The following is a 26,596-nucleotide window of genomic DNA, read 5'->3' on the forward strand; positions in this document are numbered from 1 at the left end:
GCCCTCCCAGGTTCAAGCAATTCTCCTGCCTCAGCCTCCCGAGTAGCTGGGATTACAGGCATGTGCCACCATGCCCAGCTAATTTTGTATTTTTAGTAGAGACAGTGTTTCTCCATGTTGGTCAGGCTGGTCTCGAACTCTCGACCTCAGGTGATCCACCTGCCTTGACCTCCCAAAGTGCTGGGATTACAGGCGTGAGCCACCACACCTGGCCAAGGCCCCCATTTCTTAATACCTACTATGAACTATACTCTTACCTGGGTGTAAAGTTGAATAACCCATAGGTTTAGTGGATAATTCTATGTGTTTATAAAGATAAAACTTACACAGTTTAGGCTGGGCACAGTAGCTCATGCTTGTAATCCCAACATTTTGGGAAGCTGGGGTGTGAAGATTACTTGAGCTCAGGAGTTTGAGACCAGCCTAGGCAACACTGTGAAACCCCTTCCTACAAAAAAACAGAAAAGTTAGCCAGATGGGGTGGTGCATTCCCTGTAGACCCAGCTACTCTGGAGGCTGAGTTGGGAGGATTGTTTGAGCCTGGTAGGTTGAGATTGTAGTGAGCTGTGATCATGCCACTACACTCCAGCCTGGGTGAAAGAGCAAGACCCTGTCTAAAAACACTAAATAAGTAAACTGAAAAAAAATTTAAAAAATTAGATATCTGCATTAAAGATTATTTGTATTATCTGTTTATACAGAGATTTCTTACTAGATAAGAGTGCAATAAACCCTTGAAAATCAACTTCAAGGAATGGATTAATAACAGTTGCCCTCTCAGTTACCAGAGCTAAATGATTTTCAATTCCCAGTCTTTTCCATTTGTACGTCACTTGACAGGATTCACTGCCACCTCCTGGGCAGGCACTTCTCTTATGGCTTCAGCAAAACTACTGTCCCCGATTCACCTCTATTCTCCTTCACCCCTTCTTCTCTGGCCCCATTTTCTAGCTCCTCACCCTGAGTCTGCCCCTGGAGTATTGGTCAGTTTCTGGGTTTGAGCTTCTACCCTCTCAGGTAAACTATCTTCTGTTTGTGCATGTTTGCAAGGTTTTTCTTTCACAAATCATTATCTCCACCTCCACATTGTCTCTGGCCAGCACCTGACCAGCATTTCTAATTGAGTACTGGACTCCATGGAGGAGTCTGCCCTTTAAATAGCAAACTCAACATGGCCAAAGCAAAATTTCTTCTTGACTTCAAGTCTTTTTTCCTTCTTGTACTGTTTAAGCTAATTACTTCATTTTCTTTCCATTAACATCAACATAGTTTATTCTGTTTGATCGATAACATATTTCCAGTTAATGAAGTCTGAATTGATGAAGACTTATATACTTACTGTCTTTTAGATTATCATCTGTGGAAGACAGATCATCTGTAGTTACTTGTCTCAAAGCATAGAACTAAAAGTTGTTCAGCATTACATTGGTCAAGATGGACAAGCTGTAGTTCGGGAACATTTTGACTGCCTCACAGCCAAACAGAAACTGCCTTCATATATACTAGAAAACAATGAACTGACAGAGCTGTGTGTGAAGGCCAAAGGAGATGAAGACTGGTCAAGAGATGTGCGCCTGGACTCCAAAGCCCCTGAATACAGCATTGTCATTCAGGTTTGAAAAGAAGTTCAATCTAGAATAGAGCAGCTTTAACATTGAAATTTTCTCAAAATGTTCTTTACTTGTATAGCACTTAATTTATTAAAAAGTGATATATAAAAAAGGGGGGAGAAAGGCTTTGAATAGTACTTCTCAAACTGTTTACTCCCCATCCCACGACAATACATTTGTATCAGTTCCAGTAGTTCTTACAGCCAAGACTCTGTCTCTCCCAGATGCAAGTGATATCTTGAAAAAGATTCTGCTGCCCCAGCGTTAAGGGTGGGGTGGGACTGGGGGTGGTATCCTCCTCACTTAAGGATTTTTGTGATGGTCTGTTACTTTATCTCTTCCTCAGTCTTTACCATCATCACTTTCATTCCCATAAAGGATAAATTCTCTTTCATTTTGCCACTCAGTCTTATATCTCTCCTTATGCAAATCTCTTTGTCTTTATGGAAAGAGTTGGCCCCATTGACTCACTGCACATTTGCTTTATGCCATAATGAAGTCTGTTTTTGCTTAGTTTTTTTTTAAATAATGGCTTTTTCTCTATAACTTTAAACTCTTTTTAATCTTCCAAACTGATATATCTGTGCCTTATTTTGATTAATTAGTAAACTGCTTAGTATTCAATAGGACCCTTTTCTATTTCATGCGCAGGTGCCATCTTCAAACAGTTCCATTATTTATGTCTGGTGCACAGTTTTGACTTTAGAACCCAACTCTCAAGTGCAACAACGAATGGTGAGTGCTTTCCCAATCCTAAAATATGGTATATGACTCTGACCTTTCCTGTTCTGAAATAAATTAAGGTCAGAGTGACCTAGGGAAGAGATTTATTGCAAGTTTGTTTCAGCATCAAACAGCTGGAATACTGCAACAAAGCAAATATGAAAGTTGTTCTGTCCTTTTATTTTTATAGATTGTGTTCAGCCCTCTTTTTATCATGAAGAGTCATCTTCCAGACCCCATTATCATACATTTGGAGAAAAGGAGTCTGGGATTGAGTGAAACACAAATTATTCCAGGAAAAGGGCAGGAAAAACCACTGCAAAACATAGAACCTGACCTTGTACATCACCTGACATTCCAAGCAAGGTACTAGAAAAATCCTTCCCTACATTTTCCTAAGAGAAATTAAGTAGAAAAGTAACCTTGCACTGGGGAGGGTAGGAGGTGGGTGGGAAGATGGGAGTGGAGGGAGTTTTTTGTATGATTTCTTATCTTATGAGAATGTTATTTTAAAATTGCCCTGCCTAGTGACCTCTTATTCTCATCTGTAGTTTTAGATAAAAATCAGCCTTTCTCATTAAGCACAGATATAACCAAGAGGAATCATCAGAAATTTTAATTTAGATTTCATTGACACATGACTTTTGTAGTGAAAGAAGATGTGAATAGAGATCAACACCCAGGAATTGGGTGGGGGAAGAAAGAGGAAAAGCCAGGGCCCAGATCATCCACACACTGTCCCATAAATGGACTCTATCTACCAAAAAGGTGTTGGTCTGTAATACATTTGTAGTTAGATATTTTTCAATAAATTGTAGACCACTTTAGAAATCTGATATTTGGCCGGGCGCGGTGGCTCAAGCCTGTAATCCCAGCACTTTGGGAGGCCGAGACGGGCGGATCACGAGGTCAGGAGTTCGAGACTATCCTGGCTAACACGGTGAAACCCCGTCTCTACTAAAAAATACAAAAAACTAGCCGGGCGAGGTGGCGGGCGCCTGTAGTCCCAGCTACTCGGGAGGCTGAGGCAGGAGAATGGCGTAAACCCGGGAGGCAGAGCTTGCAGTGATCTGAGATCCGGCCACTGCAGTCCAGCCGGGCGACAGAGCGAGACTCCGTCTCAAAGAAAAAAAAAAACAAAAAAAAAACAAAAAACAAAAAAAACAAAAAAAGAAATCTGATATTTATTCTTGGTTTTTCTTTCAATTTCCTAGAGAAGAATATGATCCTTCAGATTGTGCAGTTCCCATCTCAACATCCCTCATTAAGCAAATAGCCACTAAGGTACACCCTAGAGGCACAGTTAATCAGATCCTTGACGAATTCTATGGGCCAGAAAAGTCGCTTCAACCCATATGGCCCTATAATAAGAAGGATTCTGACAGGTAACATTCTTCAGTGATCTTTTTCTACAAAAATTTCTCAATATTAACAAATGATCATTCACAAAAATATTAAATACCATAAGTGGTGTGTGCATGTATGTGTCAGATTCTTACCTTTTATCATCTAGTAGGTGTATTTTGTAGATTTCTTTATTCATGATCTAGATCATAATTGCATGAAAAGTTGCTTTCTCCTGCATGCAAATTTAGCATTGAAAGATTCTGGTATGAGGAGGTATCATGCAGGAGCGTGGTGTGTTTGGAATCTTTAAACATATTTCACAAATATTAAAGTTATCATATTTCATTGAGTCTCTTGGATGTGGTGTTTGGAACAGGAATGAACAGCTAAGTCAGTGGGATAGCCCAATGCGAGTGAAGCTGTCAATCTGGAAGCCATATGTTAGAACTTTGTTGATAGAACTTCTGCCCTGGGCCCTGCTTATCAATGAGTCTAAATGGGACCTCTGGCTATTTGAAGGAGAGAAAATTGTTCTACAGGTTCCTGCTGGCAAAATTATTATTCCTCCTAATTTTCAGGTACTACAATTTTTTTAATTAATATGAATTCTTATCTCTCAACAAGTAGATTTTATTGTAAAGTTGTGTTTATGATCTTCACAGAATGAATCAGTTGTGAAAAATTCTTCTTAGATGCATATGTAAGAGGTATGGAATGGTCTTTGAATATTCAAGGACTTTTCTGATGTCTTTTTTTTTTTTTTAACCATCAACACTATTGGTGCTTGAGTTACCATTAAATTTGATAACTTGGATTAGTTACATTCTCATTTCCATTGGTATAGGATATTTGACAAGTATTCAGGCTGGTCTATCAGTATGTATTAAGGAAATATAGCCATCATGTGTGCTTATCCATACCCTAGGTATTCTTTGCTATTCTGGAAGTTCTCTGCAATCTGCAAGATACTGAGGATTTCAGAGCAACTGTTTTTGTCAGGGCCCCTTTTCCTTCATAAGTGGACTTGGATGTTCATAATTATGGATGTCTACCCAGTTGTTGATTATAACAACATGGAATGATTACTGACACACAGAGAAACCTAATTGCAAACCAAAATATCACAGGAAGATTTTATATGCTGTCACAAAACCTTCTTCATAAGGCTAGTCTGTTTCAAGAAGACACACAAATCTATAAAAAAAAAAAAAAAAAAAAAGAGTAAAAGGAACTCCTAAATACAATGTCTTTCTGATAGAGAACAATTTCAGAATCCTTTTTTGAGCTCCAGGTCATAAACATCTTTATTCAATTGTATTTTTTCTTTTTTTGTAAAATAATCAGATGAGGTGACCTTATGGAATTGGAATGTTGACCTATGTGGACCTAATGTTACATATTATTCTCTTGTCAAATGAGATGAAACCTTCAGTTTTTAAAGCCTTTGGTATTTACAGGGTAGTCACTGTTTGGGTTTGGTTTTCCCCTCCCTCCCGTAAATATGAATTCCATTGTGAGTACAAAAATAAAAATTCATTGGGAGCCAAAATAAAATGTACGTTGCCATTACAAACACACACACACACATACACACACACATACACACACACACACACACACACACACACACACACACACACACACACACAAACCATGGAGGGATATTTGGTTGCCTTAGTAGACCTATTATATAATATTTTTAAAACAGCCTGAGGATTGAAGTAAAAAATATCAGTTAAGAAAATTACTTTATAATCAAGGCATTATTTTTCCAGGAAGCTTTTCAAATTGGAATATACTGGGCAAATACAAACACTGTGCACAAGTCAGTAGCAATTAAACTGGTCCATAACCTGACATCTCCAAAGTGGAAAGATGGAGGTAATGGTGAAGTTGTGACATTGGATGAAGAAGCATTTGTTGATACTGAAGTAAGACTTGGTGCTTTTCCAGGACATCAGAAGGTAAGATCAAAGTCTGTGTGGCTGGGAGGAAATAGCATGCCATCCCCTTAACCTGTTTAAAATGAATCTGCCTTTTTCTTTTTAATGCCTTTTTCATATTACTTGTTTGAAACAATTTGTAACAGTAAAACATTTGATTTCTTAACTTCTTAGACCTCTCTGTTTTACAGTGCTTTTTTTTCTTTACCAGTGATAAAAGCTGTGTCACATAATTTATCCAATAATTGTTCTATTTCAGAATACTCAGCAGTCACTTGATTTATAGTATGTGGGGAGAAAATGAACTTACTCCAAAATATCCACAAATTGTACTTGGCCTCCTTCTTTAGAGCAGAAAGTAGAGTCACTAACATTCTGAGCATAGAGTGAAAGGCCAAAGGCTCCTCCTGCAGCAAAGGTTATATTTCTGGAAAGGACATCCTGAGCAAAATTACGTGGATCAATTCTAAATCTCCCCTAGAACCGTGCTTATAAGTGGAAGTTATATTCTTGAACAGTGGACTGGTGTCCATGTTTTAGAGATAGATACAAAAAACGTAAGTTATTTAAATATAAATGGTATGTGCTTTTCAGTATAAATCTAAAGTCTATTAAAACCAACTAGCTGAATAATATAACTAATCACATTATGTATGAAAGTACAATATCACAGTGTACCGTGCAGAAGTTTTATGCTGTACTTCTAATATCATCATTATTTTAGCTGTCCCAAATTAGAAAGAGAAGGGATACTTCATCAAAGTAGTAGAATTCAGAATGACCTTTTTCAGGGGAGAAGTTAGATTTTTGACAGGTGTCTTTGAAAAGTCTTTTGAGAAAAGTTAGGGTCATTTGGTGACTTTAAAAAAAATAAATTTCCCTGATACAAAGAAATTGGTCTTTCTTCAGCATTCAAGGCTGGTATCCATTTCCTCAGAGTTGTCTGGGCAACACATGTTTATACTCTGACAGCCAAAGTACTGTAACATGGGTGTAAATGGCAAAGAGCTGTAAGCATGAATCACCCAAAGTTGAATAGTTGTAAGTTGAGAACTACCATCAAAACCTGGAAAAAATGTTATAATATTCAGTCAACACCCAATACCTCTAGCACCTAACAAAGTAGCCACAGCAAGTGTTGAATAAATGTTTGTGAATCAATGAATGTACTGTTGGAAAACATATTGATGTCTCATTATGCTTTGGTAGTGACTCAGGACCTCTTTATACTCTTTTTAGTCTCAGGACCCCTTTATACTCTTAAAAATTATTGATTACCCCCAAAGACCTTTTGTTTCTGTGGGTTATATCAATATTGACCAGATTAGAAATTAAAACAGAAACTTTTAAAACACAAGAATATACAAAGATATATTCCATTAGCTATTACAGTAATAACATCACATGTCATGTACCTCTGGAAAACTCCACTGTACATTCATGAGAGAATTCAATTGTAAAAGATTAATAGCATCTTACTATTATTATACAAATAGTTTTGACCATGGGACCCCATGCCCAGAGATCCCCTGTGGGTCCCCAGACCACCCTTTGAAAACCAGTGTTCTGATATTATTAACTAGATGGGTATGTTTAAGCAAGAAACATCTTATCTGAGCATCAGTTCCTTGCATAACATGGTAAGGTAATTAAATGATACATGTAGTGGTTAAGAGCAGCACCACAGAGCCAGACTGCATGGGTTCTAACCCCCTAGTTAGACCCTCTTCATCTTTGTGACCTTGGGGAAGTTACTTAACCTCTTTGTGCCTCAGTTTCCTCTTCTGTAAAATGGGGTTAATAATAGTAACTCCCCCATGTAGGTACTGTGAGGATTTTTTGAGTTAATGTGTATACAGCACTTGAAACTAGTAGAACATAATATTGCAATATATGAAGGTCAATCCTTATTGTCTTCGTTGTTGTCATTACTGAAGTTTTTAGAACTCTCCTTGGTTCATCATAGTCATTTGCGAGGTAGCTACTGGGAGACCATGAGGAGGAGGAGGAGGAAGGAGGCTGGGTGGAATTCTGCCAAGATGAGTGGCATTTATTTACATATACCTGCTTTCTAAATAAACACTTTATGATGTTATTGGTCAAACAACCGGAAAACAAGTCTTTTATCTGTCACTACATAACAGCAGCAAAAGTAACGGGGGTTGCTAAAGCACCATGTTGTAGACTGAATACCGACAGGGGCCAGAACATTTCTGAGACTGAAAGGAACACCATTAAATATTCTGGGGAAAAAAAAATGGTAAAATTGGTACTGTCCTGGCAGACAATTAGATAAAATAACCTTTTAGGAATACTCAAGAGATTTTAATATGCCTCACAGTATTGTCAAAATTACTTTTTTCTCAATTATCTTGTAGTTATGTCAGTTCTGCATTTCCTCCATGGTACAGCAAGGTATACAAATTATTCAGATTGAAGACAAGACTACAATAATCAATAATACACCATATCAAATATTTTATAAACCACAGCTATCTGTCTCCAGTCCCCATTCTGGAAAGGAGGTAAGCAAATCATAACATGATTCTTTTGTCTAAGTTTTGATAAAGAAACAATAAATAGGATCAACTTCTCTTTAACCTACAGCAAATGAAAAGCTAACCCTGAATGTAGGTAAAGAGAAATTCACTTATTTTTGTTGTAATTAAAACCATGAATGTCATGGTCACTGCTTCCAAGGTAATTAAGGAGCAGAAATCCTACCAAGAAGGAGGCCCTGACACACTGCTGGATTAGTCCTGCCTGTGCCCCATCTGCACAGAGGCTCCAGCCCAGTCCTCTAGCATGCTCACTAGACTCCTACAAGCAGACACATAGTCCTGAGGACTCCTGGGTCACATGGAAAAGCACATCTGTCTCACAGGCTGCAGTGCCTGGGGGAGACGTGCAGGCAAAAGGCTAGGGCCTAACTGAGCCGTGGATCTGCGAGCAGTGAGCTCTGTGGTTATGAGGAGAATAAATGTAGAAATGTACTAGCTCATTTATGTTAACATCTTGATGGCAGAATATATGGAAAATAAATCTAAATTTCAGTTCTTTGTACAGTTAAAATGAATAGTTATATTTTAAGAGAGGAGAGTTGTTTTTTTTTTTTTTTTTCTCTCCATTGCATCTTAGATGTTTTCCTTTTTTTTTTTTTTTTTTTTTTTTTAATTATACTTTAAGTTCTGGGACACATGTGTAGAACATGCAGGTTTGTTACATAGGTATACATGTGCCATGGTGGTTTGCTGCACCCATCAACCCGACATCTACATTAGGTATTTCTCCCTTCGCTTTCCCCCCGCTCCCTGACAGACCCTGGGGTGTTATGTCCCCCTCCCTGTGCCCACGTGTTCTGATTGTTCAACTCCCACTTATGAGCAAGAACATGTGGTGTTTGGTTTTCTGTTCCTGTGTTAGTTTGCTGAGAATGATGGTTTTCAGCTTCATCTATATCCCTGTAAAGGACATGAACTCATTCTCTTTTATGGCTGCATAGTGTTCTGTGCTATGTATGTGCCACATTTTCTTTATCCAGTCTGTCACTGATGGGCATTTAGGTTGGTTCCAAGTCTTTGCTATTGTGAATAGTGCTGCAATAAACACACATGTGCATGTGTCTTTATAGTAGAATGATTTATAATCCTTTGGGTATATACCCAGTAATGGGATTGCTGAGTCAAATGGTTTTTCTAGTTCTAGATCCTTGAGGAATTGCCACAGTGTGTTCCAGTGATTGAACTAATTTACACTCCCACCAACAATGTAAAAGCATTCCTATTTCTCCACATCCTCTCCAGCATCTGTCGTTTCCTGACTTTTTAATGATTGCCATTCTAACTGATGTGAGATGGTATCTCATTGTGGTTTTGATTTGCATTTCTCTAATGACCAGTGATGATAAGCTTTTATTCATGTTTGTTGACCACGTAAATGTCTTCTTTTGAGAAGTGTCTGTTCATATCCTTTGCCCACTTTCTGATGGGGCTGGTTTTTTCTTGTAGATTTGTTTATGTTCCTTGTAGATTCTGGATATTAGCACTTTGTCAGATGGATATATTGCAAGAATTTTCTGTCATTCTTTAGGTTGCCTGTTCACTCTGATGATAGTTTCTTTTGCTGTGCAGATGCTCTTTAGTTTAATTAGATCCCATTTGTCAATTTTGGCTTTTGTTGCCATTGCTTTTGGTGTTTTAGTCATGAAGTCTTTGCCCATGCCTATGTCCTGAATGGTATTGCCTAGGTTTTCTTCCAGGGTTTTTATGGTTTTAGGTGTTAGTTTAAATCTTTAATCCATCTTGAGTTAATTTTTGTATAAGGTGTAAGAAAGGGATTGAGTTTCAGTTTTCTGCATATGGCTAGCGAGTTTTCCCAACACCATTTATTAAATAGGGAATCCTTTCCCCCTTGCTTGTTAAAGATCAGATGGTCAAAGATCAAATGGTTGTAGATGTGTGGTGTTATTTCTGAGGTCTCTGTTCTGTTCCATTGTTCTATATATCTGTTTTGGTACCAGTACCATGCTGTTTTGGTTACTGTAGCTTTGCAGTATAGTTTGAAGTCAGCGTGATGCCCCCAGCTTTGTACTTTTTACTTAGGATTGTCTTGGCAATGCGGGCTCTTTTTTGGTTCCATATGAAGTTTAAAGTAGTTTTTTCTAATTCTGTGATGAAAGTCAGTGGTAGCTTAATGGGTATAGCATTGAATCTATAAATTACTTTGGGCAGTATGGCCATTTTCACAATATTGATTCTTCCTATGCATAAGCATGGAATGTTTTTCCATCTGTATATATCCTCTTTTATTTTGTTGAGCAGTGGCATGTAGTTCTCCTTGAAGAGGTTCTTCAGATCCCTTGTAAGTTGGATTCTTAGGTATTTTATTCTCTTTGTAGCAATTGTGAATGGGAGTTCACTCATGATTTGGCTCTCTGTTTGTCTGTTAATGGCGTATAGGAATGCTTGTGATTTTTGCACATTGATTTTGTATCCTGAGACTTTGCTGAAGTTGCTTATCAGCTTAAGGAGATTTGGGCTGAGATGATGGGGTTTTCTAAATATACAATCATGCCATCTGCAAACAGAGACAATTTGACTTCCTCTTTTCCTATTTGAATACCCTTTATTTCTTTCTCTTTCCTGATTGCCCTAGCCAGAACTTCCAATACTATGTTGAATAGGAGTGCTGAGAGGGGGCATCCTTGTCTTGTGATGGTTTTCAAAGGGAACGCTTCCAGCTTTTGCTCATTCAGTATGATACTGGCTGTGGGTTTGTCATGAATAGCTCTTATTATTTTGAGATATGTTCCATCAATACCTAGTTTATTGAGTGTTTTTAGCATGAAGGGTGTTGAATTTTATCAAAGGCCTTTTTTGCATCTATTGAGATAATCATGTGGTTTTGGTCATTGGTTCTTTTTATGTGATGGATTACATTTATTGATTTGTGTGTGTTGAACCAGTCTTGCCTCGCAGGGATGAAGCTGACTTGATCTTGGTGGATAAGATTTTTAATGTGCTGCTGGATTCAGTTCACCAGTACTTTATTGAGGATTTTCACATCAATGTTCATCAGGGATATTGGCCTCAAATTTTCTTTTTTTGTGGTGTCTCTGCCAGGTTTTAGTATCAGGATGATGCTGGCCTCATAAAATGAGTTAGGTAGGAGTCCCTCTTTTTCTATTGTTTGGAATAGTTTCAGAAGGAATGATACTGCCTCCTCTTTGTACCTCTGGTAGAATTTGACAGTGAATACATAGGGTCCTGGGCATTTTTTGTTGGTAGGCTATTAATTACTGTCTCTATTTCAGAACTTGTTATTGATCTATTCAGGGATTTGATGTCTTCCTGGTTTAGTCTTAAACATGTATGTGCCTATGTATTCATCCATTTCTTCTAGATTTTCTAGTTTATTTGCATAGAGGTGTTTATAGTATTCTCTGATGGTAGTTTGTATTTCTGTGGGATCAGTGGTGATCTCCCCTTTATCATTTTTTATTTTGTCTATTTGATTCTTCTCTCTTTTCTTTATTAGTCTGGCTAGCAGTCTTATCTATTTTGTTGATCTTTTAAAAAAAAAACAGCACCTGGTTTCATTGATTTTTTTTTTTAAGGGTTTTTTGTGTCTTTATCTCCTTCAGTTCTACTCTGATCTTAGTTATTTCTTGTCTTCTGCTAGCTTTTGAATTTGTTTGCTCTTGCTTCTCTAGTTCTATTAACTGTGATGTTAGGGTGTCCATTTTAGATCTTTTCCACTTCTTCCTGTGGGCATTTGGTGCTATAAATATCCCTCTAAACACTGCTTTAGCTGTGTCTCAGATTCTGGTATGTTGTCTTTGTTCTCCCTGGTTTCAAAGAACTCATTTATTTCTGCCTTAATTTCATTAGTTACCCAATAGTCATTCAGGAGCAGGTCCTTCAATTTCCATGTAGTTGTATGGATTTTAGTGAGTTTCTTAATGCTGAGTTCTAATTTGATTGCACTGTGGTCTGAGAGACTGTTTGTTATGATTTCTGTTCCTTTGCATTTGTTGAGTGTTTTCCTTCCAATTACGTGGTCAATTTTAGAATAAGTGCTAGGTGGTGCTGAGAAGAATGTATATTCTGTTGATTTGAGGTAGAGAGTGCTATAGATGTCTATTAGGTCTACTTGGTCCAGAGCTGAGGTCAAGTCCTGAATGTCCTTGTCAATTTTCTGTCTCATTAATCTGTCTATTATTGACAGTGGGTGTTAAAGTCTCCCACTATTATTGTGTGGGAGTCTAAGTCTCTTTGTAGGTCTCTAAGAAGTTGGTTTATGAATCTGGGTGCTCTTGTATTGGGTGCATATATATTAAGGATAGTTAGCTCTACTTTCATTGATCCCTTTACCATTATGTAATGCCCTTGTCTTTTTTTATCTTTGTTGGTTTAAAGTCTATTTTATCAGAGAGTAGGATTGCAACCCCTGCTTTTCTTTTCTTTTTTTTTTTTTTTTTTTTTTTTTTTTTTTTTTTTTTTTTTTTGCTTTCCATTTGCTTGGTAAATATTCCTCCATCCCTTTATTTTGAGCCTATGTGTGTCTTTGCACATGAGATGGGTCTCCTGAATACAGCACACTGATGGGTCTTGACTCTTTATCCAATTTGACTATTTATCCAACTCATTCTCTGTGCCTTTTAATTGGGGCATTTAGCCCATTTACATTTAAAGTTAATATTGTTATGTGTGAATTTGATCCTGTCGTTATGATGCTTAGCTGGTTATTTTGCCCATTAGTTGGTGCAGTTTTTTTGTAGTGTTGATGGTCTTTACATTTCGGTTTGTTTTTGCAGTGACTGGTACTGGTTTTTCCTTTCCATATATAGTGCTTCCTTCAGGAGCTCTTGTAAGGCAGGCCTGGTAGTGAAAAACTCCCTCAGCATTTGCTTGTCTGTAAAGGATTTTATTTCTCCATCACTTATGAAGCTTAGTTTGGCTGGATATAAAATTCTGGATTGAAACATTTTCTTTGGGAATGTTGAATACTGGCCCCCACTCTCTTCTGGTTTATAGGGTTTCTGCAGAGAGATCTGCTGTTAGTCTGATGGGCTCCCCTTTGTGGGTAACCTGATCTTTCCATCTGGCTGCCCTTAACATTTTTTCCTTCATTTCAGCCTTGGTGAATCTGACGATAATGTGTCTTGGGGTTGCTCTTCTTGAGGAGTATCTTTGTGGTGTTCTCGTATTTCCTGAATTTGAATGTTGGCCTGTCTTGCTGGGTTGGGGAAGTTCTCCTGGATAATATCCTGAAGTGTGTTTTCCAACTTGGTTCCATTCTCCCACGTGACTTTCAGGTACACCAATCAAATGTAGGTTTGGTCTTTTCACATAGTCCCATATTTCTTGGAGACTTTGTTTGTTCCTTTCATTCTTTTTTCTCTAATCTTGTCTTCATGCTTTATTTCATTAAGGTGATCTTCAATCTCTGATATCCTTTCTTCCACCTGATCAATTCGGCTGTTGATTCTTGTGTATGCTTCTCACAGTTCTCGTGCTGTGTTTTTCAGCTTCATCGGGTCATTTATGTTCTTCTCTAAATTGGTTATTCTAGTTAGCAATTCGTCTAACCTTTCATCAAGGTTCTTAACTTCCTTGCATTGGGTTAGAGCATGATCCTTTAGCTCAGAGAAGTTTGTTATTACCCACCTTCTGCAGCCTACTTCTGTCAATTTGTCAAACTCATTCTCCATCCAGTTTTGTTCCCTTGCTGGTGAGGAGTTGTGATCCTTTGGAAGAGAAATCTTTCTCTGGTTTTTGGAATTTTCAGCCTTTTTGTGCTGGTTTTTTCTCCTCTTCATGGATTTATCTACCTTTGGTCTTTGATGCTGGTGACTTTCAGATGGAGTTTTTGCGTGGTTGTCCTTTTTGTTGATGTTGATGCTATTGCTGTTTGTTAGTTTTCCTTCTAATAATCAGGCCCCTCTTCTGCAGTTCTGCTAGAGTTTGCTGGGCATCCACCCCAGACCCTGTTTTGCCTGGGTATCACCAGCAGAGGCTGCAGAACAGCAAAGATTTCTGCCTGTTCCTTCCTCTGGAAGCTTTATCCCAGAGGGGCACCCACCAGATGCCAGTTGGAGCTCTCCTGTATGAGGTGTCTGTTGACCCCTGCTGGGAGGTGCCTCCGCGTCAGGAGGCTCAGGGGTCAAGGACCCACTTGAGGAGGCAGTCTGTCCCTTAACAGAGCTTGATCACTGTGCTGGGAGATCCATTGCTCTCTTCAGAGCTGGCAGGCAGTAATGTTTAAGTCTGCTGAAACTGTGCCCACAGCCACCCCTTCCCACAGATGCTGTGTCCCAGGGAGATGGCAGTTTGATTTATAAGCCGCTGACTAGGGCTGCTGCCTTTCTTTCAGAGATGCCCTGCCCAGTGAGGAGGAATCTAGAGAGGCAGTCTGGCTACAGTGGCTTTGCGGGGCTGTGGTGGGCTCTTCCCAGTCTGAACTTCCTGGAGGCTTTGTTTACACTGTGAGGGGAAACAGCCTACTCAATCCTCAGTAATGGTGGATTCCCCTCCCCCCACCAAGCTCGTGCATCCCAGGTCAACTCCAGACTGCTGTGCTGGCAGTGAGAATTTCAAGCCAGCGGATCTCAGCTTGCTGGGCTCTGTGGAGGTGGGATCCGCTGAGTAAGACCACTTGGCTCCACGGCTTCAGCCCCCTTTCCAGAGGAGTGAATGATTCTGTCTCGCTGGCGTTCCAGGCGCCAGTGGTGTACAAAATGAAACTCCTGCAGCTAGCTCGGTATCTGCCCAAACGGCTGCCCAGTTTTGTGCTTGAAACCCAGGGCCCTTGTGGTATAGGCACCGGAGCGAATCTCCTGGTCTGTGGGTTGCGAAGACCCTGGGAAAAGCATAGTATCTGGGCTAGATAGCACTGTCCCTCATGGCACAGTCTCTTATGGCTTCCCTTGGCTAGGGGAGGGAGTTCCCTGATCCCTTGCGCTTCCCAGGTGAGGCAACTCCCCACCCTGCTTCTGCTCACCCTCCTTGGGCTGTACCCACTTTCTAACCAGTCCCAGTGAGATGAGCCACGTACCTAAGTTGGAAATGCAGAAACCACCCACCTTCTGTGTTGATCTCGCTGGGAGCTGCAGACCGGAGCTGTTCTTATTCAGCCATCTTGCCCAGGAATCAGTTTTTTGTTTGTTTGTTTGTTTGTTTGTTTGTTTGTTTGTTTGTTTTTGAGATGGAGTCTCGCCCTGCCACCCAGGCTGGAGTATAATGGCACGATTTCAGCTCACTTCAACCTCTGCCTCCTGGGTTCAAGCGATTCTCCTGCCTCATCCTCATGAGTAGCTGGGATTACAGGTGTCCACCACCACTCCCTCTAATTTTTGTATTTTTAGTAGAAATGGGGTTTCACCATGTTGGCCAGGCTGGTCTCAAACTCCTGACCTCATGATCCACCTGCCTCAGCCTCCCAAATTGCTAGGATTACAGATATGAGCCACTGGCACCCGGCCGTAAGGAGAGGTTTTAAGAGAACTTAAAAACAGAAAATGTTATGTGGTATGCTATTGTTTTATGCTATTGAAACTGTCTTATAGGAAAGTATTATCTTTCTTTACCTTTGTCTGCCCTTTTACCTCCTACTTTCAGCTCCTAAAAATTATATTAGATTAATCAAATAGGATAAAAGTCTTATACTTTTAAGCTTATAATGCGTTGTGCTAAAGTCAGCCCTCTGTCCCCGCAGGTTCCATAGCTATGGATTCCACCAAACATAGACCAAAAATATGCAGGAAAAAATTAACTAACAATACTACTATTTTAAAATACACATTTTAAAAAACAATATAACAGTTGTTTACATAGCATTTACATGTTATCAAGTATTACAAGTAATACAGAGATTACTTAAATTATACTGAAGGATGGCACGGTTATGTACAAATACTATGCCATTTTGTATAATGGACTTGAGCATCCATGGTGTTCTCACTGCTTCTAATTATTTCATTAGGACATTCTCATGGAAACAGGATTCATAATATTCCCATGTCCCCAACCCAGCCTTTTTCTGAAAATACATAGTTATAGATGGTGTCTTAGAAGATATGCTTTACGGGGCCGGGCGTGGTGGCTCACACCTATAATCCCAGCACTTTGGGAGGCTGACGTGGGTAGATCACTTGAGGTCAGGAGTTTGAGACCAGCATGGCCAACATAGTGAAACCCCATCTCTACTAAAAATATAAAAATTAGCCAGGCGTGGTGGCGTGTGCCTGTCGTCCCTGCTACTTGGGAGACTGAGGCATGAGAATTGCTTGAACCCGGGAAGCAGAGGCTGCAGTGAGCCAAGATGGTGCCACTGTACTCCAGCCTGTGTGATAGAGTGAGACTGTCTCAAAAAAAAGAAAGGAAAAGAAGATATGCTTTAAAAAGTCTAATTCTGCTGTATTACTGTAGCTAATGTGCTCTCTGCATTTTTTTTTTTTTTTTTTTTTAGTATTTTCATGTTCCAGACAGTGCTACTTTTAGCATTTGCCCAGGTGGAGAGCAGCCTGCTATGAAATCCAGCTCCCTTCCTTGCTGGGACTTGATGCCTGCCATCAGTCAGTCAGTGCTGGATGCATCCCTGCTTCAGAAACATATCATGCTGAGCTTTTCTCCTGCCCCAGGTGCTGACAGCTCACAGTGCTGGAGCCTGCCAGCTATAGTGAGACCAGAGTTTCCCAGACAGAGTGTGGCAGTACCCCTTGGGAATTTACGGGAAAATGGATTCTGTACCAGGTATTTTATGTTTGTATAAATGTCTTTCTTCTTTGCTTGTCAGTCTAGCTGTTCATCTAGATGCCAAGAGAGATAGAATGGTTGCAGTGCTCCCCATATGTAATACTAGGCTTTATTTTTAATGACTTCTAGACATTGTATACAGTGAGTCAAGTGTTGTGATCACATATGGCTTGTCCCAGCATACTACTTAAGAGATTTTTCCCCTTATGGAGCTTACGCTGGGGGGGAAATGATGGTACTTGTACCACAGAATGTCATTATATGAAAAGATCATATGTATGATCATACAAATAGCATCGTATGAAAAGATCACATCATAATGAAAAAATTACCTGTTACGAGTTCTTAGCCTCCATAAAATTATAAGAAATAAGGGTTAAAATATGAGCAAGTCAAGTTGGAAACCTTTTTCTTTTCCCATATTGTACTTTTACTTCAAAATGGAATTTTTCTCAAAAAGTCATTAAGAGAGATAACTTAGATAAACACAAGTCACAGAAGACTCTGTTCTGTGGTTGTTCCTGCACGCAAGTTGCTCCGATGACCGATTACCAGTTATGCAAATAACAACCACAGAATCAAGCCAGAGATGTATAATGGTTTGTTCATACTGGACTTCTATTATGTGGTTGTTTTGCATGTAAAATGTCCCTTCTGCAGCTCTCAAGAATAACTTATTTATAGTATATATAACAGCTGCAAAAGAAAACATATTGTGCCCTTATGAGAAGTACCTTATTTTCATGATCATGAATTTATAGGCTTTGAGATTTTAGCAATGCTAACTCTTTTGATGTAACATTTTAAAAGACAAGAGAGATTTATAATAGTAATATTTTAAATAAGTTATTCATAATGGCAAGGTTCTGTTCTTCACACATCCCTCCTTCTTTCACAGTATTCACAAAATCCTTGATTTTATAAACATTTGTCATCTCTTACACTGTAGAGGAGTGGTTATCCTTACATTCTGGTTGGAGATGTTAAGCATAGTGAGTTTAAGGGTGTTTTTGAAAGTTATATGAACTTATGTCTATAAACAAAACATTTTTTAAAAAACAAAATTTGAAACTAAACTTAATTTGGAAATTAAGCTTAAAATTCTGATAATTACAGTATAATTTAATCTTATCTACAAATACTAAGCTAGATATTGGACAGAAAGTACCATACGTGAGTCCTGGCCCCAGCCTTCTTGGCTATCAAAAAGAAATTATCTGAGGTTGGCTCGCATAGCTCTTTTAAAATGAGGCTGGGAAAGGAACTTTGCTGTTTATCCAAGAACTGTACTCTGAAAATGAATTTATTTCGTGCTGTTCCATCTCCTCATCTGTTTCCTTCCCTCAATTCAACCAATAGCACACATTAGATGGTGGTATTAATGTGCTTTTACCAAATGCTAATGGACCATTCACTTTGACATTTCACACAAATACAATCTTTGGGAAGTCCTCACACTGGCAAATAAGATGGATGGCAAATGGAAGCTTCTTAGAGCATTATTGACCCCTTTTAGTCAGCTGAGGGCCACATTTGGCAAATTATCTGATTTCTTTGATTAATTTTGACAATCATTCCATGTAATTTAGGCTTCAGAGTAATTTTTTTTTTCCTGCTTCAATGAAATATTCTTTGTGGTAGTCTGTAATCTAAATAGGAAAATTTCTCTCTCTTCATCACAGAAGGCAACCTGTACTCACACAGTTGGTTTTCTAACTCCAAATAATACAGCTTTGCTCCTGCTAATCAAAATGTACATTTTTTAAGGTGCGATGGGCTTATGGAAATTGACAGCAAACATCAGCCCGCCTACCTTTAGAAAAAAGAGCAAGCACCCAAATTCTCTAGTAGTCCTTTGAAAAGCAGGTCAGCTCTTTTTTTTTTTTTTTTTTTTTTTTTGATACAGGGTCTTGCTCTGTTGCCCAGGCTCGAGTGCAGTGGCACAATCACGGCTCACTGCATCCTCAACCTCCCAGGCTTCAGCCAACCTCCCAGGCTCCAGCCATCCTCCTCCCACCTCCGCCTTCCAAGTAACTGGGACCACAAGTGTGCACCACCGCACCTGGCTAATTTTTGTATTTTGCTGTAGAGATGGGGTTTTGCCCTTTTGCTGAAGCTGGTCTTGAACTCCTAGGCTCAGGCAATCCTCCTCCCTTGGCTCCTAAAGTGCTGGGATTATAGGCGTGAGCCACCATGCACAGACTACCAAGCACTTTTAAGGAAGAAAAAAGTACCCTGCCTGGCTAAGGAGTTTAACACACATACGCATCGGGGGAAAAAAGAACAACAGGAAATATTAGCACAAGGTTAGCTATAGTACTCTCTGGATGATAGAATTATTTTGTTTGCCTTTAAGTATTTTTTCACATTTTATGAATATTATAAATATGTTACTATTGTCAGAAAAGAAATCTCCTCTGAGTTATAAAAGAGATATTTTCAAGTTCTGAATGTTGCAAATCTAAATAAACATGTTCCAGGAGAGAAAGCATTCATTTTTTTTCCTAAACATTTCTGTCATTTGACTTGATTCTGTTCTAGGGCTATAGTGCTGACATATCAAGAACACCTTGGAGTGACTTACTTAACCCTCTCAGAAGACCCTAGTCCTCGAGTAATTATCCACAACAGATGTCCAGTAACAGTGCTTATAAAGGAAAACATTAAAGGTATGTATTATACTGTCAAATTTAGATAATACTAAATGTGTATTTTTTTTCTGGGGTTTTTTGATTTAGTAATTACCTGTGATCCTGTGGAAAAAATATTTAAATAGATGTATTAATCATTTCTTTTTGAGAAGTTTCTTTTGCCACATTATGTTTACTGTCCCCCAAGTCTCTGTCTTTAAGGGCTAATTCTGATATGCCTTTTTTTAAATTTCAGATATTCCAAAGTTTGAGGTTTATTACAAAAAAATTCCCTCCGAGTGCTCAATTCATCATGAGCTGTATCATCAGATTTCCAGTTATCCAGACTGCAAGACCAAAGACTTACTTCCGAGCCTCCTTTTGAGAGTTGAACTGCTAGATGAAGTAACAACTGAGTGGAGTGATGCCATCGACATCAACAGTCAGGGAACACAGGTCAGTGAGCTCTGTGTTCCTGCCAAGACCCAAAGAAAAATGTCCTTTTCTGAGGTTTTGTTGGTTGCCTATTTTTAAACATAATGTTCTAGATGCTGAACATCTTTTCTTTGTGTGAAAGAGCATGTGAATCCATTTTTACATCCTCATTAAGTTATAAATTCTCAAACTCAAATATGTATCTGCAAAGTAGACTATAAAACCATTGACTAGAGAGGGGCACTTAGTAAAAGCAGGCCCATCTTGGATCTAATCCAAGGTCGAAATGGAAATCAAATTGTTAGGCTTATTTAGATAGAACATAGTTCATTCAGCTGTACAGGTTTTTGCACAGTCATAATACAAATCCTCTTTTGTGTATTACTAGGATAAATATGTGCATTTTAAAATTACTAATTTTTATTACATAAAACCGCACAAATGGAAGTTTTATTACATAAAACCGCACAAATAGAAGTAGGTTTAAAAACCTGAGCAGATAAAATGTCTTAATTTGTTTCTGTCTTCGTCTGGATGTTAGTGATACTAATTTTGTTGAAAATAGGATAAGAACTTAGCATTTCCTTTCTTCTGGACTTAAAATTTACCATTTGTTAGTGTGTAATTTAGTGGCATTAAATATACTTACAGTGTTGTATAGCCATCACCACTATTTCTGAAACTTCTTTATCATTACAAACAGAAACTCTGTACCCAGTAAGCAGTAATTCCCATTCTCCCCTCCTCCAACCCCTGGTAGCTCTCTTCTTCTTTGTCTCTGTCTCCATGAATTTGCCTGCTCTAAGCATCTCAGATAAGTAGAATCATAAAATATGTATCCTTTTGTGTCTGGCTTATTTCACCTAGCATAAGTTTCTCAAGGTTCGTTCATGTTTTAGCATGGATCAGAACTTCATTTGTTTTTATGAGTGAATAATATTGTGCCATACTTTTTAAAAAAGTTCTTTCACATTTATTAGTTCATTTGGTCTTTGCAACAAGCTTCTGAGGTAGGCTATTGTGATGGTTACAAACCACATATTAAAGTTATAAATGCATTTGCTGTAATAATAATGGTTATCATTGAATAATCACTTACTCCATAAGAGGCATTGTTCTAAGCACTTTACATTCATTCTCATCTAACCTTGACAACAGCCATACAAGTTAGGGACTATCATCTCCATGGATGGAGAAGTAGAAACTAAGACCTCCAGAAGTACCTCGGTCTAATTTGCATGTAGTGGAAGCAGCAGGCCTGGAATTTTATCCAGATTTGCCGGACTGCAAAGCCAGTGCTCTGAGCACAATGCATGCTATTTCCTTACATGAAACTCCTTGCCACCCCTCTTTCCCAGTCCTCCTGGCACATTCTTTCTCATCTCTCAAGATTTCATGAAAGCCCCTGTGAAGTATATTTGTGAAGTGTGGAATGACTGATCTGCTAAGGGAGAGAAGAAAAAAGGGAGGGGTCTGGGAAGAGCAGTAGCTGTGGAAACTGGTGAAGGACCTGGCTGGAGACAGAGGAGGGGATGGCTGAGTGGCCTGGAGGGCCACACTCACCCTGGAGACCTGCATTTGTAGTGGCCACAAACTACTCAGGGGTGTGCTTTCTGTCAGCTGTGTTCAGGGGCTGTGAAAACCCATGGGATCTATCTAGGCAGCCTCAGAAGATGCTCCCAGTCTCATTAATTTACAAAATAAATATTGCAAGCTTCTCAGGGGTCCCTGAACTCCCGTCTGGGTTTAAAGATTTTTGAAATCCTGCTTATATTTGAGTTAGGAATTCTTAACGATAGACATTCTTCCTGTCAAACCTTATTTTGGGGATTCCCATTCACTCTAAATTTCCTCAAAACTTTGTAGTCAGGGATACTTCAAAGCTAAGAGGAGGTGCTCTTTCCAACACCCTTATCATCGTGGTCTGAGGACCCAGCAATCTCATGTTCCCATTAATCTTTTAGGAGCTGTGTGCCATATGTCCTGCAGACCATGGTTTACTTCCTACTCTGGAGGAAGATTTGTTTCAGACCCTCACGGACATCTCCTCAGTAATATCCCAGGGCATATAAATCACTGGGGAGCAAAGGGAGCTGTGTCCTCTGATGAAAGGAAGGAGCAGTCTTCTGGAGGAGGGAGTTTGTCTTCCAGGAACCTTCCTCAGCCCTTGGTCTGTGAATTTCAAAGCTGACCTAAACAAACAAAATCAAAACACTATAAAACGCCCATTATGCTGCAAGGAAGAAAACTCCTTTAACTTTTTTCAGTCAAGCCCTCTGCTTCCGTTGTGTAGATAAGACAGTCTCATGTTGTAGAATTTTGAAGGATTGCATGAGGAAATATGCACAGAGGAGTTGTATAATCTCACAGAGTATTCTTTGGACCAACAGTTATTGAGAAGACCTGCTCACATGTAGGCTGCAGAATACTGATTGTAAAGTTGCTGCAGGCTTTCGGAGGTTGGATCCTTGGCTCACACCTGGTCAGAAGACATCTCATGGTTATTCAACCAGAGACCTGAAGGTGGCACCTGGTGCTCATACGCATGATTGATAGTTGGTGGTAGCCTGACTTTAGGACAAAAAGTCTTTAGGTGCTCAATAAATAAAGTCATAAAAGTAAGTTTACACTGATAATTTTAAGTCATAATTTTGATCCTACCAGGAAAATAGTTCAGACTCCTGTCATAGGGTATAGGATTTTAATTTCTGATACTCAGAAACTATTTTTGTCAGAATTAGGCAATGTTATTTTGAAAAAGTCAAAACAAGGAACAAAGAAAACATAGTAGTTACCACTTAACTACCAACAACATTGAGAAGTCTGCTTCATTCATTCAGTCAACAAATACTGAGTTCCTAATGTATGCCAGACTATAACTTGGTACTGGCACCATGTAAAATATACTGAACAAAAATGGAGCACAGCCCCTGCCCTCAAGTTTACATGTGGAGGAGATAGATAATAAGTAATCTCATGGGTAGTTGTATTATAAGCACTACGAGGAGCTATGCAGGAAAGGTACAGCTGTGCTATGTGGGTGTACAGCAGACAAGTTTGAGAGGTCAAGGAGGGTGTCTCTAATGGAGAGACCTTGCCTCTGTGTCTTCAAGGTGAACAGGCTCTCCCTAGACAAGAGAGTAGGGAATCTTTCTAGGTAGAAAGAGCAATATGTTTGAAGCTTCAGTGTTCAGAGGGCACGTGGTCCTTTTAGGGAACTAAATGCCAGTGCGGCTGTAGCACCAGATGACAGAGGGTAGGAGAGGGGGCTGGTGAGGCAATGAGAGACCAAACCTGGAAAGGCCCCGTGGGTCCTATCAGGGATTTTGGGTTTTATCTTATGAGTCATGGGAAGTCATTGCATTATGAAAAGTACTTGCTGAGCCATTGAACTGCAAAGAATGAGTAGTTTGAACCCCAGAAAGTGAATTAAAATGATCCCTTTGCAGGTACATTCCCTTCTGAAAAGATCCATTAAATTCTCATGATCTTTGACTCTTAGCAGATGTTCATAGTCGGGTCATTGTCACTGCTGTTTCTTTGTAAATGGATTGTTTTGTGGGGAGGAGAGAATGACAGTCCTTCATGTTTCTACAGCTCTGTGCCATTTACCAAGTGTTTTCACAGGCACAGTCTCCATTCTTTTATTCATTTGTTCAAAGTTTTACTGAGGACCTATCAGGTGCCAAGCCCTTTGCCCTAAATAAGGCATAATTCCTGCCTTCAAGGACTTGAGTAACCAATAAATCCAGTAAAGGGAAGATAAAACCTTTGATCACTGCAAAAATTCTAAGATAGGGTGATAATTTTTATGTTTATTTACTGATGAGAGATTTGAGGCTTAGAGAGGAATCAGCTAGGTGACTTACAACTAAGCAGAAGCAAGCTGGAGCCTAAATCTGCTCCCATGTGGTCCAGTCCTGTTTTTCCTACACCAGGCTCAGGTCACTTGTCTGTCCTCTGAAGTCTTGCCCTGGCTACAAATACTAGCTGCCTGAAAGTTCATCAAAGCACAGGTTAGAAGAGATTTTCCAATCTTGCCATTTACCTAATGCAAGAATCCCTTCCATAACATCTCACCCCAGAAGGTGCTCCCAGTGTGATAGTCATGACTTATCCAGTGGTGGCTATGAGAAATTTTCTCTTGTATCAATCTGAAAACTATTATTCTGTAGCATCCATTCATTCATCTTTGTTTTGCCATCTGGGACATCACAGACTGTTTATTTCCCCTCAAATACAGCAAAGCTACAATTATTTGAAGGCAGCTCCAACATCTTTCCTAAGTGTTCCCTTATCCAGGCCAAACATTTCTGGTTCCTTGAATCATTCCTTCAGTAAATGCAATTTCCACAACCATCACCACAGTTACCCTATGTGAACACTCTAGCGTGTTATGTTCCCTTTTAAAAATCTGGCAGCCGAAATTACACACAGTATTCCAAATGTGGTCTAACCAGCTATTACCTCCCTATGCTTCCATTAATAAAGTAAAAGATTGAGTTAGCTTTTTCTTAATGAGTTCAGACTGTTAGTTATATTGAACTTGTGGTCAACCACATCCCCCAGGTCTTTATCATATGACTTGATATACAGTTGACTTTTTGAACCCAAAGACAGGACTTTACATTTATCCCAAGTAAATTAAGTCTTGTTGATATTGGCCTAGTCCGGCTTGTTGAAATCACTTTTTTAAAAATTGTGATGCTGTCATCTAACATATTAAGTATCCCTGGTAGCTTTATGTCATCCATAGATGTGGTGAGCGTGCATTCTACATGTTTGTCCAGGTCATTAATAAATATGTTGAACAGGACAAGTTCATGGTCGACATACTGCAGTGAATCACTAGACACTTCCCGAATGCATGGGGTCATTCAGCCAGACTCTACTCTCATCTAGTCCATGTTTCTTAAGTAAGAAAATGCATCTAAAATCACTTTTAAACTATACTGTATAAGATATTATCTACAAGAATATCAGAACATACTTTGTTAAATGCCTTGATGAACCAGGACTCAAATGTGTAATCTCTCCATTTGGTGCAGATCACACAGAGGTAACCTTGAATACTGAAGCTTAAAGCAGCAGGTAGTAATTTTCAGAGTTATCTCTACCCTCCATTAAGGAATTTTTATAAAGAAAAAAAGTCAATGCAGGTGAATGTCTGATTTATAAAATGTGTAATGCAGGTATTTTGACTTCTTGCTTATTTTGCTCACCTTCCCAGTACTCCAGGGCACAGTTGAACAGATACCAGCAAGTTGGCACTGACTTCTGGATGTCTGCTAGGTGCCCTGGTCTAGAGTCTTCTATGTGTTTACAGTTTGTTCTGGCTGAGTCACAACTGTTTCCAAAGATACTCAGGAGTAGTGATTTCCCTAAGATGTTTTTCAAAAAGTATACAGTAGGAAAAAGTTACATCCAGAATATCTACTGTTTTCTTTTCGTCTCTATCCGATCCTTCCTACCTTGATCAACTTAGAAATTCATCTTCCTTTCTTCTCTTGGATATCTAATTCACCTCATACCTTTAGCTACTGCCTATCACCCAGTCACTCCCAGAAATTGATTTCCGGCCCCCACATTACTCCCAGTATGCAAATCTGTGTTTTTGCCTGCCCACTAGACATCTCAGCCTGAAAATCCTATAAGCATCTGAAATCAACACATCTGAAACCAAGATGATCATTTTTCTTACCCCAAGCCAGCTTCTTCTGGAGTCTCTGCATCAGTTAATGTCATCCCTGTTTTCCCAGTACAAAAACCGTAAATACAGTGGATTCAGATAATATTGAATGCCTGTTTTATCTCAGGCTCTCTACAGGTACAGTCATTAGTCCCTGTCACATCCTTTAAAAGTAGATGCTACCCAAGGCTCTGAGAGGTGAACTTGCTCAGGATAAATGGTCCTGGGATTCAAACCCAGGACTGTGTGGTTTCCCAGCCTGCCTTCTGCCTACTGCTTCCCAGTGTCTTCCTTTCTTTCTGATCCTCCACACATCCAGTAGGCCACAAGCTTCTGTCAGAAATACCTCAGAAACGTCTCTGGAATATGCCCCTTCCCTCTGTGACCAGGGTCATCTCTGGAATCTGCCCCTTCCTTCTGTGACCAGGGTCTGCTTCAGGCCTTTGGTTCATCATCTCTCTCCCAGCTTTTAGCAATAGTACCTTAATAGGTCTCTCTATTGTCAGCCTCTCCACTCTCAAGTCTCTCTCCATAACTACCCCCCAAATGATTCCTGAAACACAGACTCCAGCCCAGAGAAGAGAACCCAGTCCACCAGGTTGCTTAAAACAGACCTCCACCTGAGACCAAGCAGGCCCTGTTTCACTCCTGTTCCCCCTCTACAGGCCAGGGCTCAATCGCTTCTTCCCACCTTTCGAAGTCTAAGTCTATAATTCTTCCATAGCATGGTTTCCTACTTAAGATACTCTTTTACAGACTACTTATATAGTGATATCAATAGTACATTTTAAATGTATTCCTTCCGAAAATGGGGGATGAAATTTTTTGTGAGAAATGACTTTTAGCCCAAAGTCAACTGCACAAATAAAATGCCTAAGTAGCATACTTTCAGATCAGTTTAGACATATCAACTTGCAGCAAAAGATGAGTGTGATACTATCTATCTTCAACTTAAATGTTCAAA

General features: G+C 39.3%; 1 protein-coding gene across 8 annotated transcripts in view; it reads left to right on the plus strand.

Moving 5' to 3' along the window:
- The window catches only part of VPS13B (vacuolar protein sorting 13 homolog B), a 904,863-nt gene that overhangs the window by 843,395 nt on the left and 34,872 nt on the right, over positions 1 to 26,596 (plus strand). For 7 of the 8 annotated variants that reach the window (XM_010385612.2, XM_030937293.1, XM_010385613.2 and 4 more), the window contains exons 45-54: positions 1,350 to 1,613; positions 2,262 to 2,345; positions 2,524 to 2,699; positions 3,548 to 3,718; positions 4,057 to 4,258; positions 5,456 to 5,644; positions 8,002 to 8,148; positions 16,592 to 16,875; positions 19,420 to 19,547; positions 19,765 to 19,964. In XM_010385612.2, the coding sequence (XP_010383914.1) occupies positions 1,350 to 1,613; positions 2,262 to 2,345; positions 2,524 to 2,699; positions 3,548 to 3,718; positions 4,057 to 4,258; positions 5,456 to 5,644; positions 8,002 to 8,148; positions 16,592 to 16,875; positions 19,420 to 19,547; positions 19,765 to 19,964 (1,845 nt within the window). The remainder of the gene's footprint in view (positions 1 to 1,349; positions 1,614 to 2,261; positions 2,346 to 2,523; positions 2,700 to 3,547; positions 3,719 to 4,056; positions 4,259 to 5,455; positions 5,645 to 8,001; positions 8,149 to 16,591; positions 16,876 to 19,419; positions 19,548 to 19,764; positions 19,965 to 26,596) is intronic. The other variant, XM_030937298.1, reaches the window with a different exon arrangement.

The sequence above is a fragment of the Rhinopithecus roxellana genome, chromosome 9 (genome assembly GCF_007565055.1).
Source record: "Rhinopithecus roxellana isolate Shanxi Qingling chromosome 9, ASM756505v1, whole genome shotgun sequence".
Lineage (NCBI taxonomy): Eukaryota > Metazoa > Chordata > Mammalia > Primates > Cercopithecidae > Rhinopithecus > Rhinopithecus roxellana.